The sequence below is a fragment of the Trachemys scripta genome, chromosome 9, assembly GCF_013100865.1.
Source record: "Trachemys scripta elegans isolate TJP31775 chromosome 9, CAS_Tse_1.0, whole genome shotgun sequence".
In the NCBI taxonomy this organism is placed as follows: Eukaryota; Metazoa; Chordata; order Testudines; family Emydidae; genus Trachemys; species Trachemys scripta.
The window spans coordinates 21,526,222-21,552,834 of record NC_048306.1 but is presented as its reverse complement, the minus strand read 5'-3'; the positions used below and the strand labels follow the sequence as shown (position 1 = coordinate 21,552,834).

General features: G+C 42.9%; 1 protein-coding gene across 2 annotated transcripts in view; it reads left to right on the top strand.

The window, feature by feature from the left end:
* Positions 1-11,784: 11,784 nt before the first annotated feature.
* Positions 11,785-26,613, top strand: part of LOC117882473 (vascular endothelial growth factor receptor kdr-like) — a 183,285-nt gene continuing 168,456 nt past the window's right edge. The window contains exon 1 of one of the 2 annotated variants that reach the window (XM_034780741.1): positions 11,785-13,240. In XM_034780741.1, the coding sequence (XP_034636632.1) occupies positions 13,177-13,240 (64 nt within the window). In that variant the 5' untranslated portion in view covers positions 11,785-13,176. The remainder of the gene's footprint in view (positions 13,241-26,613) is intronic. The other variant, XM_034780742.1, reaches the window with a different exon arrangement.

Below are 26,613 nucleotides of genomic sequence, written 5' to 3'. Positions count from 1 at the left end.
ATGGTGCAATATGACCCAAAATGACATAGCTGGAGTTCAGTTAAACAGTATGGCACAGTGTGATTCCAGGCGTATGATGAGATGGAATGGAGAAATGCTCACAACAAATGGAAAAAATGTAGAATTTGGGGAAAATTAAGATTTCAAAAAAAATGTTTGTTCACTGGTAAAAATACCAAAATGATTAGCAAATAGCCTCTCCTGTTAACAGCCGGTTGGAACTGGAAGCCTCATCAACTGGGTTTACTCATGAGTTCTGCATTAAAGTCCTCGGGGACAAACCAATCCCTTTGTGTATTGGCATAATCCTCAGAGGGGAGGGGGCAGCTTTGAGACGGACATCACACCAGCCCAACAGATATTCTATGCCTGAAACTTCCACATGGATCATTCCCAAAGCTGATTCTTGAGAATGATTTTTTTTAAGAAGCCAATGGTCACGTCCCTTATGTGCTAAAGGTACATTCACTAAAATCCCTGCCCTGCCTCTGTAGTGCTAGTATGGGAACCACAAACAGATCTGTGAAGTTTGCTCCTTTAAAAGAGTGATATTTTGATCCCATAGGAAAGGTTTCCAGCTGAGCAGTGGAGTGCAGTAAGGGTGACACACTGTGGACAGAGAGAAGTACAATTTTTTCACTCTGTTTCCCAACTCCTTTTGAGTTTAGTCCTTTTTTGAAATTGTTGATTGAGTCATGTCCTTTTGTGTTGTCTGACAAGCTAAGGACAAAGCATTTTCAGTGGAGTTTGCTTACAGGTTCCTCCTTTGAAGTGGCTGAATCATTGTGCATAGACTTTTACCCACAGCATTTCTGGCGTGTCAGTGGCACAGCCTGCCTTCACACCAAATGTTTTCATGTGATTTATCTTGCAATGTCTTCATGCCAATTTAAAACACTTCCTTCCAGGAACAGCTACCAGTCACCCTTATCATCTGATCAGTAGAGAGAACAATTCTGAAAAGATCACACTCGCTCTGGAGATGAAAGACCTTGTGTGACTTGCCAAAAGGAATCATGAATTCTTTAGCAACGTGCTGCAGTGCCACAGTGAATATACAGAACTCTGGTTGGCAAGGCAGGGGTCTCCAAAATAACAGTAAAGGCCTATCAAACAGAGTGGCTAGATAATATTGTCACCTATACTAACTTTAGTCATTTTAGAGAAGAGAGCATTGATCACATCTCAAGCTGGACAGTATATTCTATAAACTTTACTGGAATTCGGCCATCCTTCCCCCATAGAACATTGCACCACTAGCCAGCTGCATTATGGAGGAGACACTAGTTTTAGGTGTAGCCTCAGCTATTGGTCACTGCGAGAGGGAGGACACAGGACTTGGTGGGCCAGTGGTCTGATCCACCATGGTTTAGCCTATGCAAGAAATGTTCAAAGTCATTGAAAAGAGTCCTTGTGTGATCAAAAAATTCTAGGATGGTTTAGCCCCAAAATGACCAGCAAAGGCAGGTGATAATATCAGTTGGAGATAATTAACATTGACATTAGAAGATACTTGTTCATTTCCCAGATTTGCCATCTACAGTATCATTTCAAACCACACAGACTTAATTATTTTGTACTTTTCTGAAACCAGTTACCTGGCGATTATGAAGTATATAGCATTCTGGGTGGGAGATGAAATTAAAAAAAACCCTCCTGTCAAGGTTTTGAATAGAACACACCAAAATGAGGAAGTTCAGAAGCCAAGGTTTCCAGCACAACATCACTCAGCTCACACGGCAGAGATTTTCCATTCCTGTGTTTCTTGTTCAATGCAGCCAAAAGTGTCCTTTGTTTCCCCCAGTTCTGTCCCTTGCTTTATGAAAATTTCCTCTGTGCTTTTAATAAACCCAGATGCAAAATAACCAGGTGTGTCACTTTCCACTGTTGAGACTATTTAGGGGGTATTAATGATTGAATTATTATTGAAATGTTTATCAAATAGCCTATAACCGAACAGGCATTTAACCTCTACAGACACACAATGAAGAAAAATTTTGTTTCAGAGCTGGGTGATTTCTGTGATTTTGGTTTGCTTTTGTGCCGGAAACATTTATATTCTGCTTTTGCAGTGCACTTACTCTTTTTGTTTATTATTATACATAATAATAATAATAATACCTAGCTCTTATACAGTATTTTTCATCAATAGATCTCAAAGATAGAGGTTTGCTTGGTCCTAATTTTAAAGCCTAATCCAGACCTGAACCTGAACTGAGCACAGCCGACCTGAACCCAACATGAGAGTGTCGAGTCATTTTCAGAACCAATCTGATCCAAACGTAACACTTCCCCCACTAACTTGTGTCAACGCCACTGCTGCTGCATCCCTGGGGCTTGGCCTGCTGGGGGCTTCCCGTTCCCTGTGCCCATGATCAGTGTCTGGCCATTGCCTGCCTGTGGTGTCAGGGCAGTGATGAGTGGGTGCCCCACTCCTGCCAGCCGCCACTGCCTCGCCTGTGACTCGTCAGCGCACTCACTCCACAGCACACACAGCGGAGCGAGGTGGTGATGGCTGGCACATGTGGGGCACACAACTGCTGCTGTGCTGAACCTGTGGGCAGGAGGAAGTGATTAGAGATGACCCAACCTGAACCTAACAATTATAGTGAGGTCCTGTTGGGTTCAGGTTGAGTTGCAAGGTTCTACTCAAAGGACTTTACAAAGGAGGTCAGTATCATTATCCCCATTTTACAGATGGGGAAATGGAGGCACGGTGAGGAATAGTGACTTGCCCAAGGTCACCCAGCAGGCCAGGTGCAGAGCCATGAGTAGAACACAGGTGTCCTGAGTCCCAGTCCAGTGCTCTAACTCAGACATGGTCTCTTCATTTCACTAAACGCTTTTGTTTATTTTCCAGGTCATATATTACTTTTCTGTAAAATGTGACTATCAATCCCCTCTCATTTGGTCCTGATATGTCTTATCAGTGCAAAATCTTTTTACTGCCATTAATCTAAGTGAAATAAATAAAGAAGAAAAATGAATAATAATGAGCTGGCACATACATCGAGCTTTTCATGTTCAAAGTGTAACACACTGGTTTTAGTGCATAAGTCCATGCCTCCCGTTAGCAGCCAGCCTAAGTAAATGTAACAACTGCTATTTATCCACAGCTAATCTCTAGCATTCAGAACCCAGAATATGCTGAAATATATTTATAAATAGAGACACATAGTGAAAAACAGTGATGCATGAGGAACAAGGGAGGGACTGTTGTCTGCGGTTTACAACAGGGCCCTCCCAACCAGTGTTTGTGGTGCTAGGCCTGGCTTTGTCACTGACTCACCATGTGACCTGAGAATCTTTGATTGCCAGTTTGTCCATGTATAAAATTCCATTAAGATTTCCGAGTAACTCTGTATAATATAAATGCAAAGTTACTATTCACTCCATATTCCGGCAACTTGCCCACATATGGTTCCGTGGAGACTGGCCAGATAAAATGAAGCTGTCCCACTGTTTTCCCATAGTCTCTGTTTATTCTGCCCTGCCTTCATTTCACAATTGCCTTTAATAATGTGTTATTGTTTAAATAGTGCCACAGGATTGCACTGTGATTTACAGGCACTGAAAAGACACAGCCCCTGCCTTGAGGAGATTACTGATTGCCTTGAAGAACCTTTCATTTGTAACCCACACCCACTCGGTGTAGTGCTCTGTCCTCCTCTAGTGGTGGTTAAGCCACACATAGAAGTGGATGAACTGCTAACATTGGTGAGTCTTTTAGCTCATGCAGTAGAGGCTCATGTCAGTGGTCTGAGTTTCAATCCCTGTTGCCAATGACCCACACAGTGTGCGATGTTACGTACATATTTTGTGCACCATGTGGAATACTGCCACTTTAAAATTTACATTATAAATCAATTTCCTTCACTGCTTTACTCAGAGCCCCTTAGATTATTAACAATGAAAGGATTTTTAAAATCAATTTACTCATGACTGTTTATGATTCTTTACAGATTCAAAACCCATTGAAGTCTGTGGGAATCCTTCCATTGGCTTCATCAGATTTTAGGTCATGTCTTTATTGAATATTTCCCAGTTTGGACAATAAAGATCAGTGAAGTCAGTTTTACTATGAGGGTCTTAGCACTGCAGTGGCTGGTGCAATGCAGACCAAAGCTTGTTCATGTCAAAGCAACTGTTTTCATTTGAACTGAAAGAAAAAGAGTGGGAACATTTCTTTTGGCCCTCGGTTTGACTGAGAGCTTGTTTTTACACAACCCTAATTTTGATTGACAGCGTCCCTTTAATTCTTTCCACCATCTCTATATGGTGCATTGCTATTTTCACCACAGAGGCTCAGTAAAATTGAGTCATGTGGCTTTGGTTTACTTTGGAGCCATTGTAAATGATGAGGATATCCATGTTTGCCCTGTGGAGACATGAAGCATTTACATGTGAAATTTAACAGAAAGGTGGAAGTGTGATAAAAAGAGAATTGAACATATTTTTTTAGCCAGTGCACTGGTCAGAAAAAAATAATGCCAGGACACACTGGCTTTCACATTACTGGAAGATTACTCCCCCAGCCAGTCACATGAAGGCGGATACAATTCCCAGGGGTGCTTTGGTTTCACTAGACTGTCATGTGCAGTTCTCAGAATGCTTGGCCGATGAGCTGGTTGAGTCTGACTTAGCCTTTCAGCTCCAGAGCTGGCCCCTCCAGGTCAGGGTTAAGGTAGAGAGAGTGCACTGATCCAGCCAGTGCTCTGCCTGTTCTGTGGATAAACACAGTACTTTAGCCTCTGGTGCTGTCAATCTTGCACCTTTCACAAATGCTATATTGGCATAAAAGAAGGAAACAATGGGCGAGCAAATGGGCAGATGCAGACTGGTTAGAAACACACACTAGGGCAAGTTACACTTCAGTTCCTTAGGGACATGACAAGGAAACAGCAGGAGATGAAGCAGTGGACATAGCTGACTTGGATTTTAAGAAAGCTTTGGACTAAGTGCCACGTAAAGATTGATGTGGAAAGCTTGGGTACCTCGTTTGTAAACCAGTAGAGGGGAATTCTAATTTGGGGTTAGGGACTGAGACAATCCTAATAGTTTCTTGATTCATGTGACCTTTTAAAGGCCCGCTAGGCTCTTTCTATCTTGCTGTTTCTGCAGCTTTACGGGGCTGAAGTTTTCCTCATTTTTTTTTTATTTTATTTTTTTTTCTAGCCCGGGTCTCCACCCCTCATTTCAGCTATTTTGGATCAGATATTTCTGGTTTTCATATGTGCTTGGGGAAATGTGAACAAGCACCTCTACCTTCAAGAGGAATATCTGAGGGATCGTGATGATGAGTTGGATAGTATTTGCCATTTTCATTTGGCATGTCAAGGAAATCCCCACTTACCCCAGACTGAAGGGGGGGGGGTAAGAATCAGAATCCTAAGTTAAATAAACAGGCATTCTTGGTTGCTCAGTCTGAGGCCTGTGGCTGGGGGAAGCCCATGTCGTTCACATTTTGAAGTTCAGATGTGTCCGAGGAAAACCCTTTCATTTGAAAACAGGCCTCTGGCCGAGGCAAGCCGTTTCAGCTTGATGACTTGGACAAAGGGGCCTCAAGGGGGCAGGATATTTGGGGGGGGGGGTTTCAACACCGCATATAGACGAACCGGGCGCTTGAACTTCCCTGCCCTCGTCATGTTGATGTCTTAGCCTTGTTGTCTTGTGACAGAACCAAAAACATGTACTTGAGGTCAAACCCCAAGCCTGTGCTGCTTCTGCTGCTGATGATTTTCCTTAATATTTCTCTTGTTTTACTCGCTTGGCTCCAAAGTCTCTTTAGAGTTCCAAACCAGTCAATCCTTTCTCAGAGCCAGATGGGCCCAGGGGGGCCTTGGTTATATTTATCAGCTGCAAGGAGCATCCCTGGACTCTCTGAGCTCTAAAGGATTACAGTCAAACAGCTACAATGAGGTGCTCAAAAATAACCTCGAAGAGGAAACACAAAGAGTGGGAATCTCAGACACCCCCCTCCCCACCAAATACTGTAGTTTAAAAAGCAAACCAGCGCTCATAAGTGCAAGTCAAATAACGGGAGGAGATTGTCTTTGTGCTTTAATCTTCCTTGTTTCCAGAAGAAATCAAATGCGTTTCTTCCTTCCAGTGTTTGAGCACATCAGTGCAAGAGGCATTCTCTGTCAGGGCCCTTGGCCCATAACCACCAGGGAGGAGTAATGTGAGAACACGAGTAAGTACAGTTAGCTGAAGGACTGGAGATAGGTTGGGCTGGGACCATTGGGGTAGGCTGGGATGGGGTATAGGGTGGCATGGAAGATGTGAGACTGGTGAGTGCCTGGGAGGAGTGCCAGGCAGGGTTGGGTGCCAGGCAGGAATGGGTGCCAGGTCACACTGGATGAGAATTTCTTCTAATGTCTAATATTTCTTTATTAAAACAAAATAGGTGAGAATATTATATTACTTTTCTTATCGTTTACTTTAAAATCTCTGTTAAATAACCCGGTGCTGCTGTAAATGTGATAGCCAGAGTAGTTTAATGATTGTAGGAGGGAAGTCAGGAGACCTGGGCCCTATTCCCAACTTTGCTACTGTGGGGGAAAATTACGCTGGCCCTATCATTCTGATCCTTTCTGGCCAGGGCCTGCCCAGCGGCTGGTAGGCCCAAGCCTGAACCATGCTAAGTGCAGTACTCCCTGGCCATGATAAGTGGAGGTTGGGACACAGACGGGGGCGGGAGGGGGGAGAGAGGAAGTAAAAGGCCCCAGCAACAAAAATAATTTGCAATATGTGCCTACTGCTTTTAAAATATAATAACCACTTGTGTAAAGCAATAAGTGTGAAGCAATCATCTAAAATGAGTAACCATGTCTCCCCCCTGCCCCATTTGTGTGACTACCCCCATTGAGTAACTGTATCCTGTAAGGGGCAATTGTGTAATAAGCACCCTATAAAAGGCAAGGTTATAACAGCGTTGAAAAATGCCAAGAAGACCTTAACTCAAATTGCACCCATACCAAGGCAAGACTGCAAAAGAATGCTGGAAAGTACCAAGAGACCCTAACTCCTTTATTCCTAATATGGTTATTATTACTTAACTGTGTGTAATTTGTTTGCGGTTTTAAGTCTTAAAAGTCTCTGTGTGCTTTGTATCGGGGGCGCAGTTTCAATACTGCTACCCCCAACGCGTTGGTGTGTGTTCAATAAACGGGCCTCAGGCTTGTGTCTCTGAACTAAAAATCACTGCGTGGGTGACTTTTTCCACGACGCTACTGACATTCCTGTGTGACCTTGAGCAAATCACTTAAACTCTCCCTGTGCTTCATTTTTCCCATTTGTATAAAGGGGTAAAGTGCTTGGAGGCTGTATTGACAGTCACGTCTCAACCAGACCTTTCACCAGCTCCTGCCCTATGGCAGGATTATTATGTATAATCAAGAACTTTTGCCATTAGGTTTTTATTTTCCTGGGTACTGTGCACATGAACAGACTGTAGCTGTTAATTTGTCTTCTGTTCCCAAAGGGACTACACAATGGCTTTGATGAATGGAGGCCTACCATAGCAGCTAGTGCCAGAAGGGTGGATCCACACCCTGGATGGTGCTTCAGCACTTGTCAGCCAATGGCAGCTCTCCCGTGACAGGAGGGCTGCTATAGGTCAATTTCTGCCTCTCCTAGGACTATATGTACACGAAGGGGATGGGGTGGGATTAATGACAGTGAATCTAGATAGAGAAGGTACACAAGGAAGTGGAGAGTATCTTTTCACTCACATGGCTTAGCGACGTGCAATCCTGGTGTTGTTTTCATTCACTGTCCTACTTCATTCCATGAGTCAGATCAGAGGCAACATGCCAGATCTCTGCCAGTCAGGTGGGGTAGCACACGCCCTGGTTGGGCACTATTAGATCCTCTACCAGATACCAGCCTAGCAAACGTCTCATTTCAAATAAGCAGGATTTGACTTTATGGGACATTGTTTTATGCCTGATATAGCGGAGTAAAGTGCAGCCAACGAACATTGTGAGCAGACAAAGGTGTCTTTCATTTAATAGCCATATTCTTCCAGTACGGTGCATCATTTGCTCATCAGCTTTCCTTTTTATCTATGGTAAAGACTAGTTCTGAACACTTAATACAAGCCAAACGTTCACTAGCCTGCAGCTATGCTACTTTGTTGTCTATCCAATCTCACAAGCTAAAAGCACAAGGGCTTTTTGTTTGGAGAACACCCGTGGGTTGGAGGAAGTGGTGTTGGTGATTCGCTAGACAGTACCTTTCCATCTGAGTCAGCAATGACCCAACAGCACTGCCTTAGGAGATGCCGTCTGTTGGCTGACATGCTGACTAACTGTAGATATAAAGTGCCAGATCCTTTGGCTAAAACTAAACTGCTCAGAGCACTAGCCAGGGTGCCATGCAAATCTGGCTTAATACTCTGATTTTGCTGTGGCTGTCTGAATGGCCATCCCCCCTGTGCTGTGTTAGAGCAACCTGAGAGGTGCTCTCACTTGGACAGGGTTGCAGTGGACACAGGGGGCGGAAAACACAGCTGAAGATTACTTGGGGCCAACCACACCTTCTTTTCTGCAGCCCTTTCCCCTGCTACATCAACATCAGGAAGGCCCCTATGTTGGCTCTATACTACCAGAGGATCACCCTGACTCTGGGAAGATCTTCCATGAGTTGGTTAAGCCAGTTTTGCTGCTGGATTACACATGCAGTTCGGCACACAGAGGCTGCCCTGCCCTGTGGGACCTGGCTCTAAAGAACGCATGCACGTTAGCTAAGAGTAGAGGTGGTAGCCCTAGAATTCTGGCCAAATTCTAATTCTCCCCATTTAAATCCCCCAGCAGTTTAGTTAGATACAGCATTCTTCATTTCCTTCTTTTTATGTAATTGATTTGATGGGTACATTTGAATAATCTCCAGGTTCCACCCCAGAGATGGCTGCATTTCATTAGCTGGTGAAACGATCTTTCTGTAGTCTTTATTTAAATCATGGGTGTGTTGTAAGGCTGAATTAATTAAAATCTGTAAAACTTCTTGCGTGAAATACTTTTACTGGCAAGAATAATTGTTTTATTATTAAGTTATATTACAGTTAATAAGTTGCTTTTTTCTGTCTCTGGGAATGGACCTTACTATTTTGTTCTGTAAGTCTGTTATACTTTGTGAAGGCTTACTTTTGCCACATGTGTACTGATATGTTCAAGAACAATATAGGCTATTGGTACTAATTTATATCAATTTTGAGAAAAATAAAGAATTCAAAATAAAATCATCCCCAGGGTAATTTGGATAAATGTTGGCATTCAGCTTTTGGAAATATAGATAAAGATGAACATCTGCTCGCTCTTCAACCATTAAAAGATACATTTGAAGCATCTGAAGAACAAAAATTTTATTTTACTGCAGCTGGTTAGTAATGTCACTCAATCCCCAAATTGTGCACACACCCTCAAACCCTCTTATTGCTAATTGTTTGTCTGAACGTTTCAGGAATGGCACATTCACTATCCAGTTCTTATCTATTGCTGTTTGGGTTGGTATAGTCATACAGAGCTTTCTGAAAATCAAAATCCATATGGGAAACTGATTTTGAACTACAGTCTACTCCTAAACAATGGCAAAGAGGTTCTGGATTATGAATTTAAAATTAGCACGAGGGTAGCAAAAGTACAGTGCATGCATAATAAGATAGTTCATAAAATCTGTTGGACTCTGAAGAGCTTGGAAAGATACAGCTTGCAAATATTGTTGGAGGTGCAACCAATCTAGAAGGAATTTGATTAAATTTGGCATATTGTAGATATGCCCCCAAATTTGTGATTATGAAGCCAAAATATTAGATACTGCAAATTTTAACTGGAAATTTTATTTCTCCTGAAATGCACAATTAATCCTACATGACCGTTCTTTACTATTATCCACTATTATGAGATTTAAAAGTAACTCTCCACAGCTACCTGATCTGCAGAAGGAATTTCTATCCCAGACCATCAGTTCAGAATTGGTACACTGATTTGGATGAGGATGTGTACTCCGATATATTAATTTATAAAATACAAAAGGGAGAGGTACATTCCTTGTATTGTATTAGAAGTGACTTGGGTATTAATATTCGTATCAACCTGATAACCTCTTGTGATATTGAGAACACTGTACTCTAATTGTACCTCCTGCATTATTGTAGGAAATGATTCATTGGACTCAGACATTCAGAATTATTACACTTTATTGTAGAGTTTGTGTTTATGGCTTTCATGAATCACGTTTCTGATCAACTGATGTCTGGTCACCTCTCTTGCAAATTAAAATCTGTAATCGTATGTTCAACTGTATTAATCTCCTGCTCTGATCTGACTGTATTTCACTATTGTGTGTATATATTTGTTACATGCATCAAAAGATAAAAACAAGATTTGTATATCTCAAAAAAAAGGGAACAAAAGTTCAGCTGATCAAAGTTCATCTTCACTAAAATCCAGGTTTTCAGATTCCCTTGTAGATTCCAATGCACAGGCTATTTTTCAGTTCCTCTTCAGAAGACTAATTGAATGAGCATGGGACTGAATCCCAGCTTTGCCAGTGATTTGCTGTGTGGCCTAGGACAAATCATTTAACCTGTGTCTCATTTTCTCCATAAATAAAACAGAAATAATAATCTACTCTATCTGTCCCCCATCAGTGTAGGATCTGAGCTCCATCATACTGATCTGCCTGACAAGGGAGCTGGGAGGACTCATGTTATTGTAGCGCTTTGGAGATGTAGCGCTTTGGTGATGTATAACTTCGGTATATTATTGTTGCTGGGTAGTGTTGATAGCACAGAATGGCTCCCCATTGAGATCTGAGCCCTGGGTGCATTTCCATGCTGAGTGAGTGATCCCCCTGCATACAGATTATAAAATCCTTTCAGGATCCAAGCTGCTAGATATAGGTAAGTTATTAACTTATACTGACAACAGCTGGGCAAACCACTGTCAGTTAACATTCATTCTTGTGAAAAGTCTGGACTTAGGCTGAACTGCCCACGGTCCTCTTCCTTGGAAGATCAGCAGCATCTGGAAGAGGAGTGTCCAACTCTGGGCAGGAGTGGAAGGGGACAGTGACTGTATCACTTTACAGGGTCCTCAGGGCTTCTGATCTGGGAGTGCTGCTCGCCCACGCTAAGGGCTTGGCATAGTCAGAGGAAAGGCATGAGGCCACACCAGCAAGCTCAGCCGCGTGGGCAGCATTGTCTACACCCAAATACCTGGAAATAGGCAGTGGTCGGTGCTATCTCAAAACCCAAGACAGGGCAGATCGAGATATTCACCTAAGATACTTTTTTTTTTTAAGTGAGTTTGCTTTATTGCATTTTCGATTAAAACATTTATAAATATCTCTACAAAGTGAGGGGCAATCTGCCTTGCTTACAGCAGCATCCCAATGATTTCTGATGTGGTTGGGGTGCCAAAACGTATAAGTTAAAGCAAACCTTGCTCTTTTTCCAATGCTCTGTTTGCATCAACTCTTTATTCTTGCCACTCTTTGCTCAAACCATCCCACAGGCGTGTGTGTGTATGTCACACACATCAGCGAATGGCCTGCAACCCGCAATATCAAAAATATGAATTGTAAAGCGCTTTTAAAGCTGCGTAAAGCTGTAGTAAAATACCAGTTACATTCCAAAAGGACTTGATCGAACTGACATCAGGTCAGGAAACCAACTTCTGTTAAATCCGTATCTTCTGCTCATGTAACTTTGGCTGATGGGAGGGAAAGAAACACCGACGAAAAGCAAAACACCTGTAAACCGATATCCTGAGCAACTTCCCAGGTTATTCCAGCACCTTTACAGACAGAAAACTGGGGCAAGTTTTATTTCTTCGTCCACTCTCTTGTATGTTTCCTTTTGCTTGCCGGTGTCTCTGGTGCACATGAGGGAACTCAGCAACAACGCACCTCTTGGGGTCCAGCGCCCCCAAACCCAGTGCCAGACCCATTCCGGGGAAAGGAGTCCAGGGGCACATTGCCACCTGATGAGCTACCTCGACCAGCCTCTGCCTCCCACTCCGCTCATGCTACTGCAGCTTGAGCTTGGTGCCACCTGCCTGCCCCGAGCAGCCCTGCCCACCTGTTAGCAGCTAGGCGAGACCCAGCGCAAGGGCTGGCATGTGTGTGAGGGTTTGAAATCCCGGCCGATTTTGCCCCATCTCAGGCTGCAGCAGCAGCCCTGGGAACCTTAGCACTGGAAAAGTGACAGCGAGCGAGAGAAGCTCCCCCCTGGCTCTGCTGCTGACGTCTCTCCTTCCTCTTGTTCTTTCCCTATAAAGAATCCCAGGCTCACATCAAACATCCCAGCAAAAGCAGATCAAACTGGGAGGGGTGGGGGAGAGCGAGAGAAATACCTAAACTGGGATCTGCCCAGGCAGAAGCCCCACTCCTTGCAAGAAGCCGAACCGGTCGCCTGCTCCTGGGCTTGTGATTCCCCCAGCACCATGTAGCAGAGATCCCGTGGGCTCGTGTCAGCTGAAACAGCTACTGGGACGCAGGCGTTTTGTTTTGGTTCCCCCCCTCCTCCTGTCTCGCAAGCCTGAGAGAGTTTAAAAGCTTCTTCCTCCAGATCCCTGCAGCACCTGCACCTCCCTGGATAAACAGACCTCAGCGGAGGCTCTTGGTTGCAGACACTTTAACCAGAACCCAGCCCAAGGGAAGAGAGCGACTCAGAAGCAGCCGCTCAGTGACTCGAAAAAACTTTGCACCAAAACTTTTTGTTGCGGTTGCTTCGCTTTGTTAACCCCTTTGGTCAGTTGTGTAACATCTGCTCTTCTCACCGGTCTCTTTACTTTAATCAGATTTTAGCCAAAAAAAAAAAAGGGGGGGGGGGAAAAACCAACCCAAACAAACAAAAAACCCCAGATCATCCCATGAGTTCGGAGGGGGGAAACAAGGAATAAAGTTATTCTGAAAAAAAAATAACATTTGGCCGTCAAGAAGAGAGGGAGGCAAACAAAACCTGTAGCAAAGGGGGGAAGCAGTGAATGGAAAGCGCAGTTTCACTGGAATCAACAAGTGAGAACTTCTGGACGCCTTGTTCTTCCCCCTCCCCGCCCTTACCCAGCCTGAGGGCTTTGAAACTTGTTGCTGGAAAGAAATTGACCCTATTGACAGATCTCCCTTCTTGCACGTTTATAAAGGATATACTCATCATTCACATCTGCACCAGACATGATTCCAAAGCACTGCACCGCCCTGGCTGTTTGTGTGCTTCATGGACTGCTTTGGCTACAAGGTAAGAGCAGTTTACACATGGTTTTTTCAATCTCTCTCTCTCACACGCTCCTTTGATTTCACAGTGTTATTTTTGCTACGACAACTTTCTCTTCTGTGTTTGCTCACTCCGGTGCGGTATCCAGGTTGGAACTGGTTCTCTCCCCCTCATCGGCTTAAGGCCACTTCACAGCAAGCTACCTAGTCTACCCAAGCGGTCATATCAGAGGGACCAGTTCAAAACCAGCCACTCCTGGATGTTGACTAGCTGATTGAAATAAAGAATAATGATACATCCCTGGGTAGGATGGAGAGGAACGATTTCCCCCTATGTGTGGGTCTTGGTTGGTGCCCCTGTCCATGTGGTTCTAGCTCCTGGGTTTCTTGCTTGGCCCAGCACCTTGCCCAAGGGGGGGGGGGGGGGGCAAAAGCAACACTAGGGCTGACTGAACTTTCCGTGTATTTATTTTTTCTCCTGCTGAACGCAAGCATGCACCTGAGTACACTAACCTAGCGCCATGGGATACTGCGCGTTACGTGTGGGCATCTGTAATAACCCTACATGAAGCAGCAAAGCAAGGACTCTGTTTAAGGTCTGGGGACTTGTTAGAGAGGAAATTTTCAGTCTGGCTCGGTCCATTTTTTGGGGGGGGTGGGGAGCCTGTATTGTCACAGAGTTAAATTTGGTTTCCTTTATGGATGCAACTATTTCAACTATGTTGTTGTTTTAATTGCCTGGGATTTTCTCTCCTGGATATGGTTTCAATTACTTTCTCAGGGTTTGGGCATCACAAGGAGTCAAGTGCCTTGAGGTAGCAGATCTGGGGAGCTGCCGCTAGATGGCGCTTGCAACTGCAAATAGGCATCCCCGGCCCCGGTGGGGACTTCCCGTGTTGAAGTTAAGAGAAAGGGTGGCTTTGAGGTGGGTTTTCAGGAGAGCTGTGTGAGTGCTATGGGAGAACTCACCTGGAGGGCAAAGCTCTTTCTTTGCATTTTAGAAAAGGACAGCAAGCTTGGAAAGAGTGCACTGCTCTAAAGCCAGCCTACCTGGTCCTGGTTCCCTAGCTGCTGAATCTACTTGCTCTCACCCACCCACCCCAAGGCTTTGACCCCCTCAAGTTCCTGTGGTGAAGTGAAGGCTCCATTCTCGATCCACGACTCACATTTTTCTCCAGTCTCACACTTACTTAGCATTAAACTGCTCCCAGGCGCCCATCAGAAGAAGCTTTGGGGTTCTTTTCTTTTCAGCCCTGGCTGAACTTTCTCAGAAAGGCTCCTGAATTCATAACACTTTACTTTGAGCAAGTAACAAGCTTTGTGCGTTGCTCTTAATCACCTCCCTGTCCTTGCCCTGGGCTTTCTTCTGGAAGATCCCCACCCCCACACAGTAACGCCTAATTAAATAGGCGGCCAATGGGCCAGTTAGGAATTGGCTCTGAATTTCCTGTAATAAGTTTACAAGCAACAGACCCTCTGTTGCTTTTTACAGATTCAGATTAACACGGCTACCCCTCTGAAAGTTTACAAGGGCTCTCTCACTAGATATCAGTTCTTTTACCAAAAGCAATGGGAGCTCAGGTTTGAATACTTCAAAAGGGTCAGTGCTTCATTAAAATATTTGGAAATAGAGAAAGATGTATCTTCAAGAAAAGGTCCTCGACGTGCGATGCATTTGAAGGATTCCCCCCCCCCCCACACACACACACACACCCCAGCTAACACTTCTGATATCCGGCCTTGAGGCTTCAACAATTAGTTAAAAATAGCAATTTGTGGGGCTTAGTATCTTTCTCCTATATGGGAAAATTTCAAGTTGTATTTGATCATCTGAAATACCCTGAAGAAGACGAGGCTTCAAAAGCTGAGGCTATAGCATATATTTGAGCCCTCTGTTGTGCATGGGGCAAGCTGAATCTATGAAATCACTTCCTTCATGGGGAATAGAATAATTCAGGGGTGCAATTCTTAAGGTCCATAGGTAAAGAAGTTGCATTAGCAATCTTCTTCTCTCTAGATTGTATTGTCCCTTCCTCTGCACCTGGTTGTGCATCAATGCTGTGTTCTCCTTCTAAATGTGTGTCTGGAGTTACTCCTGATTTATGCTGGCGCAAGAGAATAATTGGGCTAATGAGACTGAGAAGAGCTTTTCCATGTGCCATGTGGTCTTCCATTATTTCATTAATCATGAGGATTTCATTGGATTACCATGCTATTTATTCATGGCACATCAGATTGTATATAGGAGATGGTCTGTTATTTACTGTGAAATTTCTCCTGCCAGTAATGTTCCAGTCTTCCTTGAGCCCTGGGTATTTTTCAAAACACCAGACTATTGGTTCTTTAGTCTCCTTATCAGTATGAAGTGTGTCTCTAGGCTCTAGGGGTACGGTTAATTTCCACCAACTATAATCAATAACCAACCATATCAGGAAGACAGATCTGCTGAGGGATTCTGGTAGTACCGTAAACTACCAGAGCTTCATTACTAGAATCCACATATTTGGTTTGGTTTATTCAGAGACTTATAAAATGCTCCCTCACAGTGCCTCTGGGTGTACGTACCAACATTTTAAACACTTGCTAGCAAGGGTCAGCCCAGATAAACTCAGAAACAAGCTCCATATATGCCTCACAGACATACCTGGAGTAAACATGAGCTTTACATCATGCCTTAAAGGGCCAGTTTAAGCTCTGCTTGACCAACAGAGGACGTGGATTCCATAGGCAAGAGTCATGAATACCATGCCACCAGCTACCCTTAGTAGAAGTGCCCTAGCTGACCTCAGTTATTGTTAGAGCATGTGGGGAAATAGGTGATTCCATAACTGATTGGCCTTTATACATCAGTAGCAACATTTTGAATTGCACCTGGAAGCAAATAGGAAGTTTGTGCAGTCCTCAGAGAATTGCTGTAATGCACTCCCTCTGGCTGACACTGCAAGTACGCAGCCAGCTGTATTCTCCACTAACAGTAACTTTTGAATGGTCTTCAGAGTTTGTCCATATAGGGCATAAGACAGCAGTCCAGCCTGAAGGTTACAAAGGCATGTATTACCATGGCAGTTTCTGTATCAGAGAGAATTGGTAACAAGTACCTGGCCAAGCACAGTCAGGAAAAGGCATTTCTGGCCACCAGTTCTTGCTGGGAATCCAGGAGCACACTCATATTGCAACTGTTACTGAAAAGGGTGGGTTTACGCCCACATAAATGGACCAGGTACAGATATCACCCACTGCATCCTCTAAATAGACTCCTTACCTGGCAGTCTTACCCCCACTGTATTTAGCAAGAGCTTCACCCAGCTCAATTTCATCCATGCCCCTTCGGAGTCAGGCACTGAGAAGGGAGAGAGAGAGAATGCCCTATCCTTGTCTGACAATAAAGAGGGGTAGAGCTTTGTGTCATAGAATCATAGAACCATAGGGCTAGAAGGGACCATAAGGGTCATCTAGTCTAATCCCCTGCCAAGATGCAGAATTTGTTGTGTCTAAACCGTCCAGGACAAATGGCTATCCAGCCTCCTTTTGAAAACCTCCAGTGACGGAGCTTCCATGACTTCCCACGGCAGTTTGTTCCATTGTCCTACTGTTCTTACAGTTAGGAAGTTTTGCCTGAGATTTAATCTAAATCTGCTATGCTGTAGTTTGAACCCATTGCCTCTTGTCCTGCCCTTTGTGGCAAGACAGAACAACTTTTCTCCCTCTTTTTTATGGCAGTGTTCAAGTATTTGAAGACTGCTATCATGTCCCCCCTTAATCTCTTTTCCAAACTAAACATACCCAGTTCCTTCAGCCTTTGCTCATATGGCTTGCACTCCATCCCTATGATCATCTTTGTTGCTTGCCTCTCGATCCTTTCCAGTTTCTCTACATCCTTTCTATACAGCGTTGACCAAAATTGGACACAGTACTCCAGCTGAGGCCTAACCAGTGGTACTAACACCTCCCATGATTTGCATGCTATGCCTCTCTTAATGCAACCCTAAATTGCATTTGCTTTTTTTGCAGCAGTACTGCATTGTTGAGGTTATGATCCACCATAACTCCCAGATCCTTCTCAGCAGTGCTGTTGTCAAACCAGTTCTCCTCCTCCTCTGTTTGGGACAGACACCAAGGGAAGGGATATTTTCTTAGCTAATACCCCAGCCACAGTAGAGGACTTCAAGTACTCGCTCTGTTACAACTAATTAGTATTGGTTTGAGATGACTGCCACCATCACTCTGCCATCAGCCTCATGTCACAGGTCAGGAGACTACTGCCGTGACCTGTGTAGATGGCACCTAGGGAATCCAAGAACATTTAGGAGTTACTGTATTGATGGTTGAGGACAAAAGTTATATCTTACTAGACCATTGATAGGTTGTATTTTCCCTGAAACCTAATCATGCCCATGGATCAGCAACAGGTCCTGCACCCTGACCATAGTAAAGCTGAGATCTGATTTCAAATCAGAAGAGGTAACAGGCAGACCATTGCTCATCCCAGCAATCTCCAGCCCCATTCCAAAAAGCTTAGCTCCAAAATATGTAGATGTACTGAAATCATCTAGAATAGCTCCATGCTTGTCATAGCATTTCCTCCTCCTTTGGCATTGTTGCATATTTTAGTTCTGATTCCTCTTAGCACAAGGTTGAAATGGTTCTGTTTGACTCTTATTGCATTTACAGTCTTTATTCTCTAAACACAAGGACTGGTGGAAATTTTTGGCAAAAAAAAGTGTTGTTATTTTTCCTGGTTGGAAAGTGATTTGTTTGGGTGTGTGGTGGTTGTTGTTGTTGTTCCTAGTGAAAAAGTGGTTTTGGTTTGTTTGTTTGTTTGTTTGTTTGTTTTCAAAAACTTTTTTTTCCCATAAATAGCTGACATTGACAAATTTGTCATTTGGCATGAAAAAGTTAACGCCTTTTTTGTTTTTTTAATCCTGACATTTTTTATTAAAAATGGTTTTCAGTAAGTCAAAAATTCCAGTAACCTTTTTCAATAGCATCTTTCAGTGGTTCTGAGAACCATTTTAAAATAAAATCATGACAACTTTCAAAAAATAAATAAAAAGTTGCTCTATTTTGAACTTTTTGACATAAAAACAACTTTGATATTTCAAATATTTTTGTGAAAATAGGTTTTCATTTTTCAACCATACCTATATTTATTACTACTATTGATGGCTTGTCATTAGTAGCCTGTATGTTTCTAAGACATCACACCTTAGTACTAGAAAATTATCCCAATCATCATGCTTCAGAGCATAAAATGATCACTGACTGGGGTCAGGAAGAAAGTTAGCTCCATGGAAAAATATTGCAATATTGTGCATGTTTTTGCCTTTCTATGAAGAATCCATCATTGGTCTCTGTTCGGGACAGGATACTGGACCAAATAGACCATTGCTCACTTTTTATAAAAGCAAGTCTTATGTCCCACTGCTAATGTGATTTTCTAAATATCTGCTGCACTGTAGAAAAATGTTATAAACAGTACAGAACTCTTTTTAAAAGCTAGTGTTATACTAATTTCCCTGTCTAAAACTGCCACATTCAAAACTAAGCAGAAATAATTTTACAATAATTAATGTATTAAAGGAAGATAAAAAGTATTTTAAAGTCCCATAATTTCCAGAGAGTAAAAGCATACAAAAAAGAATACCGAGAGCACAGAACAAATCCACTTGTTCAAGGTTTCTATAGGAATCTCATTTTTATTTTTTCCAAACACTTTTTTCATTGAAAATATTACAAGAATATGCATATACATAATTTCCCTCCTCTCCCCCTTCCCCCCATTAACACATCTAAATCTAAGCAAGATAGTAGGGGTAAGTTTGTGTTATTTTGAAATATTGCTATTTCCCATTTCCTATATAACGGATCAGAACTCTCTATTATGTTATAAGATTCACATTCCTTAGTTTGAGCCATACATGCATCCTTTATGGTGCCATTGGATTCATCCACCATTATAAAAGGTTTCCAAATACAATACAAAATTTCATCAGTGCAGTCAGGAATAGGAGACTAATAGTTGGTTTTTCCAAGCAGCCAGTGCTGTGTTTGAATGGCAGATGGAGAATCTGTAATGTGCTGTATGCACACATTGAATTGAACTAGAATGTCTTATGCTTCTGTTGCATTTTTATCCAACATACTTCACAAACTGTATACAACAGGGGTCACTTTCTCCACCACTGAAATGCAGGTGGAATGGGGAAGCTGTTTTCAGCTCACCTTGTAACAGTTTTTAAAACTGCCGGGGGAATTTCAGATAAGTAGATTCTAACTGTCCAGATGAGAGTTTGGGCAGGACATTGAGACTAACCCCCTTGTAGTTGCATAATAAATTTGATATTTTCTACATTTTCCTGGAGTGCTCTTTTATTCTTCCTCTGCACTGGCTAGACTTCCCCTTTATTGAGACTGAAATGGGAATTGCAAAGGGCAGTAATTAAAAGACATTTTGGCTATCCCAACAGCCCGAGAGCAAAATAGATCCCACCCCCTAACATTTTCCTTCACAGCTCATCTCAGATGACTAACATGATATTAAGCCTTCCTAATGCTGATAAGGCATTCTTGCTCCTCTGTACCTCATGACATGGGAGAGAAATAGGGCAGAGAGCCTAGCTCTGTATTCAGCCACTCTGGCCAGCAAGATAGGTTGTTTAAATAAGTGGAGATCCTGGTATAAAAGTGTCTACAGTTCACTGGAATAAATGGTCTCTCACCTCACTGGGCGAGACACTTATTTTTTATTTATTTTTTGTAAGGCACATAGAAAACAGCAGAACCTGCCAAAATCAACCAGTGCAGATTATTATCTGGAAATGCCATTTAATATAAATAGATGGTTGAAGTTTACCATGGGAGCAGTGCTGTACCAGGAGAAAGCTTGGGATCACAAGGCAATATTAAAGCAAACCATATAGAGATGTTTTTTGTATGACAGATGGAATCTTAAAAATGCATCCAGGCCCATTGTTCCTCAAATGAGGAGAAGGAGGAAGGCTGGTGGGATGGAAGCTAGGAGGAGCACATCTGAGGTGAAATGTAAACCGTCTGTATGTTGATAGTACAAAATGGTCATTGCCCAAGCATGATGGAGTATATGCAAAAATAACATCCCACCTTTCAGTAGATTGATATGGCAGATAAAGAGCCAGTGACCTTCAGAAAAAAGCTGCCTAGGGGGTTTGGACTGAGCTGGAAGGACACTCAAAATGGATGGAGTCACAGATTCTGTCCCAGGGCAGCAAAGGGGTTGAGTGGCCATGATTACACTGGAGGGGAACTTCCCCTTCTACATCTGCCAAAGCACCCACAGCTGCAGAAACTGGCCATGTCATGGAGCTTCTGGGGGCTCCATGCCACAGACGCAGCTAGGGCCAGGATTGGGCCCATTAATTGTACTGGGAATAATTAGTGTTGGCTCACAGTAGAAGTGAGCCAAAATGTGACTACGTATATAGGGCTAGACTTAACCTTTAGGCTCAGCCCTGAGTAAGAGACAGTGCATAGTTGCACCATGCCAGGAGCAAGCTGGGAAACCCTTTAGGGTGTCACAATTCTGCCCCTGTTGCTGTCTTGCTCTGGCTTCTTCAAAGAGCACCATTTAATTTGGTGTGAGGGGGACCAGAGCCAGTCTTCGTCCTCAACCCACCCCTCTCCAACTTCTCTATGGTGGTGGGGGTTTAATCTAGGGCTGCCCTCTGCACCAGACCAGATCCAAGGTCCAGGTAGCTGGGGGGAAGGAGGTTGTTACTACCCAGCTTGGCACATGCTTTGCACATGGGTAGATAGCTGGTGGCATCTTCTTTTAATCTTATGGAGATTTTTAATTAAGTTTTCAGCTTGACCCCATGGTAATGCAAAGAGCACACCTGATTGCCTCTTACATGGTGAGGCTGATCCAGCATCTCTGTGCTGGGGACACAGCTCACTTAGAACCATCAAGGAGAATAAAAGCAGAACTGAATTGTGCACATGATTATCATTGGACTCATCATATGACCTGATCCACTCTGCTTTATCAGCGTTGAAACAAACTTCTAATTGAGAGTGAAGATGCTTTGCATTCATACGGACTCTTCATGGGTCTGATTCTCCAAACAGACAATGAAGCCCTTGTTATGGTTCTATACCACGAAAGCACTGTGAAGGAATTAGTAAATTTAGTGGGCTGGTGACGTCAGTAGAGTTACACTGATATAAAACCACCGTGAGTGAGATCTGAGTTAAGCCCTGTATTTTCAAAGCACTGTGCAAATTTTTACTAACTAATCCACTGATCTAAGCAGGTTGACCTATTGCTCCATGAGAATGTTGCCATCTTTTTAACAGGATAACTCAAAGCTACACACACTGATTGTTTAGGGGAGAGTGAATAGAAATGGTTTTGAGAGGCACTGCAGTGCCCTCACCTTCAAGTTCTTTGATTAGTCTGCCCTTTAAGCACTTACTTTGTTGCTTTCACTACATCCTGTCCTCCCTTCCCTCTGCCAAAGCATCACCCAATCTACCCTGAGGTCTCAGGATTCCTAAAATTGTTACAGTTTGAAAGACCTAGAGGAATTTCTGAGCCCTGCTGCGAGTGGAGATCTGCACAGTTTCTCTTCCTTGTGCCCAAATTAAATTTGCTTCTTCCCTTTTAAGTTTGGACTAGTGCAGAGGTTTGGCAAGCCAATGTGGGATTGCCTGTGGTTTGCAGTTTAATCTCTTTAGCTTTCTGCAGTCGGATGCAGTAAGTTTTCACCGTGCTGAACTTTATGAGATGTGACTTCTGCAAGCTTCCCTAATACATGTAATCACAAAGGGATTCACAACTGGCCGATGGTGTCTCTGAGCCAATGCAGCGGGCCTTTGTTGTGGTTCTAAAGCAGTAGTTTTTAGCACTGTGAAAGAATTCTTGAAGTTACCAGGCAAAAAGAAAACCACATTGTCTAATCTGTTAAGTGATGAAGGACCAAACAAGTCAGTTTCCCATTATGCCCTAGAGGTAATGGCAAAAGCATATGGTCCCAAAGATTTCAAAATTCAGCCAAAAACTGGACTCAGACTAGTATGTAAAGGAAATGTATGGACTTTCCTTCTATTTTCAGATCACATGCCTTCGTCTTTTGCATTTCCACATAGGTTTCCTTAGATCTTCCTGTGTTTTTCTTAACTGTGGGAAAGAGATTGCCAAGGAAGTGCAGAAGGGAGCTTGCAGGCTGTCTGGAATTGTTCTTCATTTGAGGGTCAAGGAAGCTTGATCCTGTTATTATCTGTTCATTTTTTTAACCTTCATGAATCCAAAACACCTCAGTCAAAATGTTTGCTTCCTTGGGGTTGGAGGTTAGGAAATTTCACCCCATGGGTCAAATTCTGCCTCATGGTTACAGTGGTGTAAATTTTGCATAGGACTCCCATGGAGTTACTTTGGATTTACACCAGTATAATTGTAAGCAGAATTTGGCAGCACGTATTTCTCACAGAGGTCTCCCAAAAGAAGACAGTTGCTGTTTAAGGAGCCAACCCTATATGGTGCTTTAACACCCTCAGTTCCCATTGATGGCAACTAATGCTGGGTGCACAACTGGAAAATGTTGACAATAAATGGAAAACAGATTTTCTAGCTTTTCCCACCTTGCAGGACCCTAGCCTAACTTATCAAAACTAGTGATGCAACAAACAGATTTCTCCTCCATCCACAGAAGGATGCAATCAGTAATTGCGGATTCACAGCAGAAATAGGCTTGCCCCTACAAAGTTCTGATCCAGATCCCAAATTCCCTCAGTCTTTAAAAACTGAGATTTAGATTTGGCCCTTTATAGACAGCGGGGTCATCTGTGGTGATACGTCTGAATCTGAACTTCCCAGATGTTTGGAAGTGCTGGGATCTTGGGCTGGGATCCAGGCCCATCTCCAATTTGCAGAAAAGTACCGTGTTTATTCTCCAGTGATTATAAACAGATCTTTTTTCCATGCTTCATCACACGGTGCTCCGCCTGCTTGAAACTGCCTCCTGGTGGGCCCGTAATATGTGCCCATGCTGTAGTATTGAAACGCTTTCTAGCTGCAGTCCTAATTACAGTGCTTCTTCATAGAGGAAATGCTTGTTGCAAGACAGTAGTGTGTGCCTGTGTTTGCAGAGAGGAAAATAAAGTCTTGTGGATGGTAACTAGCAAATCACAAGGTCTCTGTCTTTCCTTACAGAAATATAAATCCCCCATGTGCGCAATATTCTGCAGTCTCCAGCCCTATGTCACTAGCCCACTCTGCCTCGTGCAGCAGTAACCCACTCTCTCCACTGCCACAGCTCTCATTGCACTTCGTCCATGAAGGCTCTCGCTCCATGAATCCACCTTACAAAGAAGAGTGCAGAGGGCATGTAGTCATCTGAACCAAAAATTCTGCACCACTTTGTGATACACAAGTTTTCAGATCACCCCAAATGCTGTGGGCCAGAGTCCCTCTCCCTTGCACTCATGGAAGTCCAGTGGGACAGATTCTGCTCTCCATCACCAAGACATAAATCCAGACCTTTGCTTTCAGTGACGGTACTCCAGGTGAGAGGAGAAACGAGCTCTGCATTGCTGCATTGTACTATGTGTCTGTTTCAATTACTATATTCTCGCAGCAAGGACAGTTGGCCAAATTCATCACTGACATTAGTGCAGCACCACTGAACTTGGCCTCGTATCTTTCTGAAGCGCCTAACAAATGCTATTGACAATAGTATCTCTCTCCTCTCTCCACCAAAGCATTAGATAAAAATAAAAGACGCTAGTAATAAATACTGTTGGGTGTGTAGACTGAAAATCACCGGCCTAGTCCAGCTATCTTGACACGACTTCTCCCTCTGAAGCCAATGGGACTACTTGGATGAGCAAAGATGAATCGCTTAAGTAAAGGTTGCAGGAGGAAGTTGAACAGACCTTCCTAACTCAGGATGGGCAAATTTAGTTTGGGTTAAATAAAAGCTGAGATGATTGTTAGCTCCAAATTCTAATGAACAGATTCTTAGTTATTATTTGCATTACTGTAGTGCAAAGAAGCACTGAAGTCAGTTAACTACTTTAAAACACTATAAAATGCCTTAACTGCTTTTTTCAGCCATAAGTGGAAGATCCAAAGCAGCACAAGTGATTTCATCAGGGTACTTTTGGGCCTGCTGAAGCCAGTACCTGAAGTTTCCTTGAGAGACAGCTTGATCTGGCCTGCCAGTCAGAACAAGGAGGATAAAGCCTCCATGCCGAACTTCTGAACCTTGTGCTCAGCTGCTAATTCTAACATATGGGGAAGGAACATGATTTGAAAAATTGCTCCCTGCGCTTTCCAAAGACTGAGGTTTTCATCTGATTCAGTTTATTGGATTGTCTGTGTTGAAGGACTGGGATTGCCAAAGAAGCAACTCACTCCATCTTGCAATTGCGCTTTTGTGCAGGTGGAGACAAGATTAGTCCATTTTTAAGCCCCATTGCTATATCTTGGAGGGTGTATAGGTAGCACTTTTTTCCAATGCCTGTCATGAATAATCAGATGAAATAATAGTATAACGTGTGGGGGGACACTTTATCTAGATCTAGCTATAGATGAACACGAAGCAAGGAAGTTAAAAATGGTTTCAGCTGCACAAGGCTGCAGGAGAGAACAAAACAACAAATTTGGCCAGTTTAGAAGATTCTTCTGCTATTACAACGAAAAGATTGATTTGAGTAAACAATGATGTCACCCGGAGACCCTTTTAAACACAGTTTAAGCTATTACACAGTGAGAGACAGAGAGAACCATCTAACCTTTCCACCTCTGCACATTTTTCCTTTACAAATGGATGGCCTCGATGTTGTTTTTATTTCAATGTCATACATTGGGCTAAATTCTGCTCTCAGATATACAGTGGTGTAAAACCACAGTAGCTTGACTGAACACCATGGAGAGACTCTGGATTTGCTCTAATGTAACAAAAGCAGGGTTGTTGGGTTTTTTAAAATTACAATTTATTTTAAGTTTCCTGGCATAATATAGGTAAGATGGGAGGTCATTAAGAACTTCTTTAGTCAAATCACTGACACTTCTTAGTAGGGCTCTAAACTATGGGTTTTATTGATCATGTCTGCAAATCCTGTGTTGCTTATATAACATACTTGTAAAGTGTGTCATGTCCCCCTCGTGTGACTAGTTCACATAGAGGATAACAGCCTGCTACTGTTACTAGCTAATGGAGTTGCTTCTTTAGCTCACATCTGTTTTGGTGCTGAAGATCCCACAATCAGGTTTTACGCAGTCCTTACTCAGGCAAACTTTCCACTGAGTCCAGGTCTTTGGGATTTGGCCCTGTAAGCATGTCCACAGAGATTCACTAAATTCCCAGAGTCCTACTTCAGCATGAACTGGGGTTTGGTATAGAGATTCCTAGGGGCAATGTCTCCTTTGGCTATCTCAAATTGATTAGCCTATTCTGCTTGGAAAGAGTGCCACATTTTCATCACATTTCATCATCGCAGCCTAATGACAACTTTCCAATGTGAAATGATACCACAGGTTTCTGGGAATTGAGAGGCTAATTACCAAGAAGTTGCTAATGACTACATTTACAGTTTAATTGCTTGATCCACTGGTATTTCAGGCTCTGATTTTGTCCACTGAAGAGACAAACTAGACCTTAGGTTTTATTTGTTTATGTTTTTGGAATTCCTCTTGGCATTCTGGGCTGCACTGATATGCGGGCTGTTTCTCACTGTTTTCACACCAGGGCATCACGCTCTATCCCATTGTGGTTCTGCAAGTTTCACACACACATAAAATGTAGCTTACCCCTCCAAAACAACTTTGGGTGTAATGAAAGAGAAGTAGAGGTCAAGCAAGAACCAAAGTGTGGAGAGAAGAGGGAGCTCGCAAGAATTTATCAAGTCTTTTTTTTTTTTTTTTTGGCACCCCTTTTGGATCCAGACAGTGTTGTAAACCAACATTCTCATCACCAGTCATTATCATTAGACTAGAGAGAGGGACGATGTGTTCAAAGCCATTTCACTCCTCTTTCTCCTTACTCTAGGGGAGCATCACATGTACCTTTCGTTAGGGTGACCTATAGGAATAGGATGGCATACTTAGTGACTCATGTCCTTTGGCCTGAAAACAGTAAGATTCTGTTAGGAAGCCTTTGATCAAAGAAAACAGTGTGTTTTCAAGCAGTAATAATAAAGTGTGATTTTAATACCCTGGATAAAACATGCTGGGTTGATCTGCCTTAAAAATAACCTTTACACTTAATCTTTCATATTCTTGTTCTTTATTTGCTTGTAATGTAGCTGCTTGAACTATTTTTACTCCACGGTCAGTTACCTATGTTTAATAAATAAGATGAAGAGGGTGGATCGTACTTTGTCTCCTGCTGGGTGCTGGAGTTAATTCTTATTGAAGTTGTT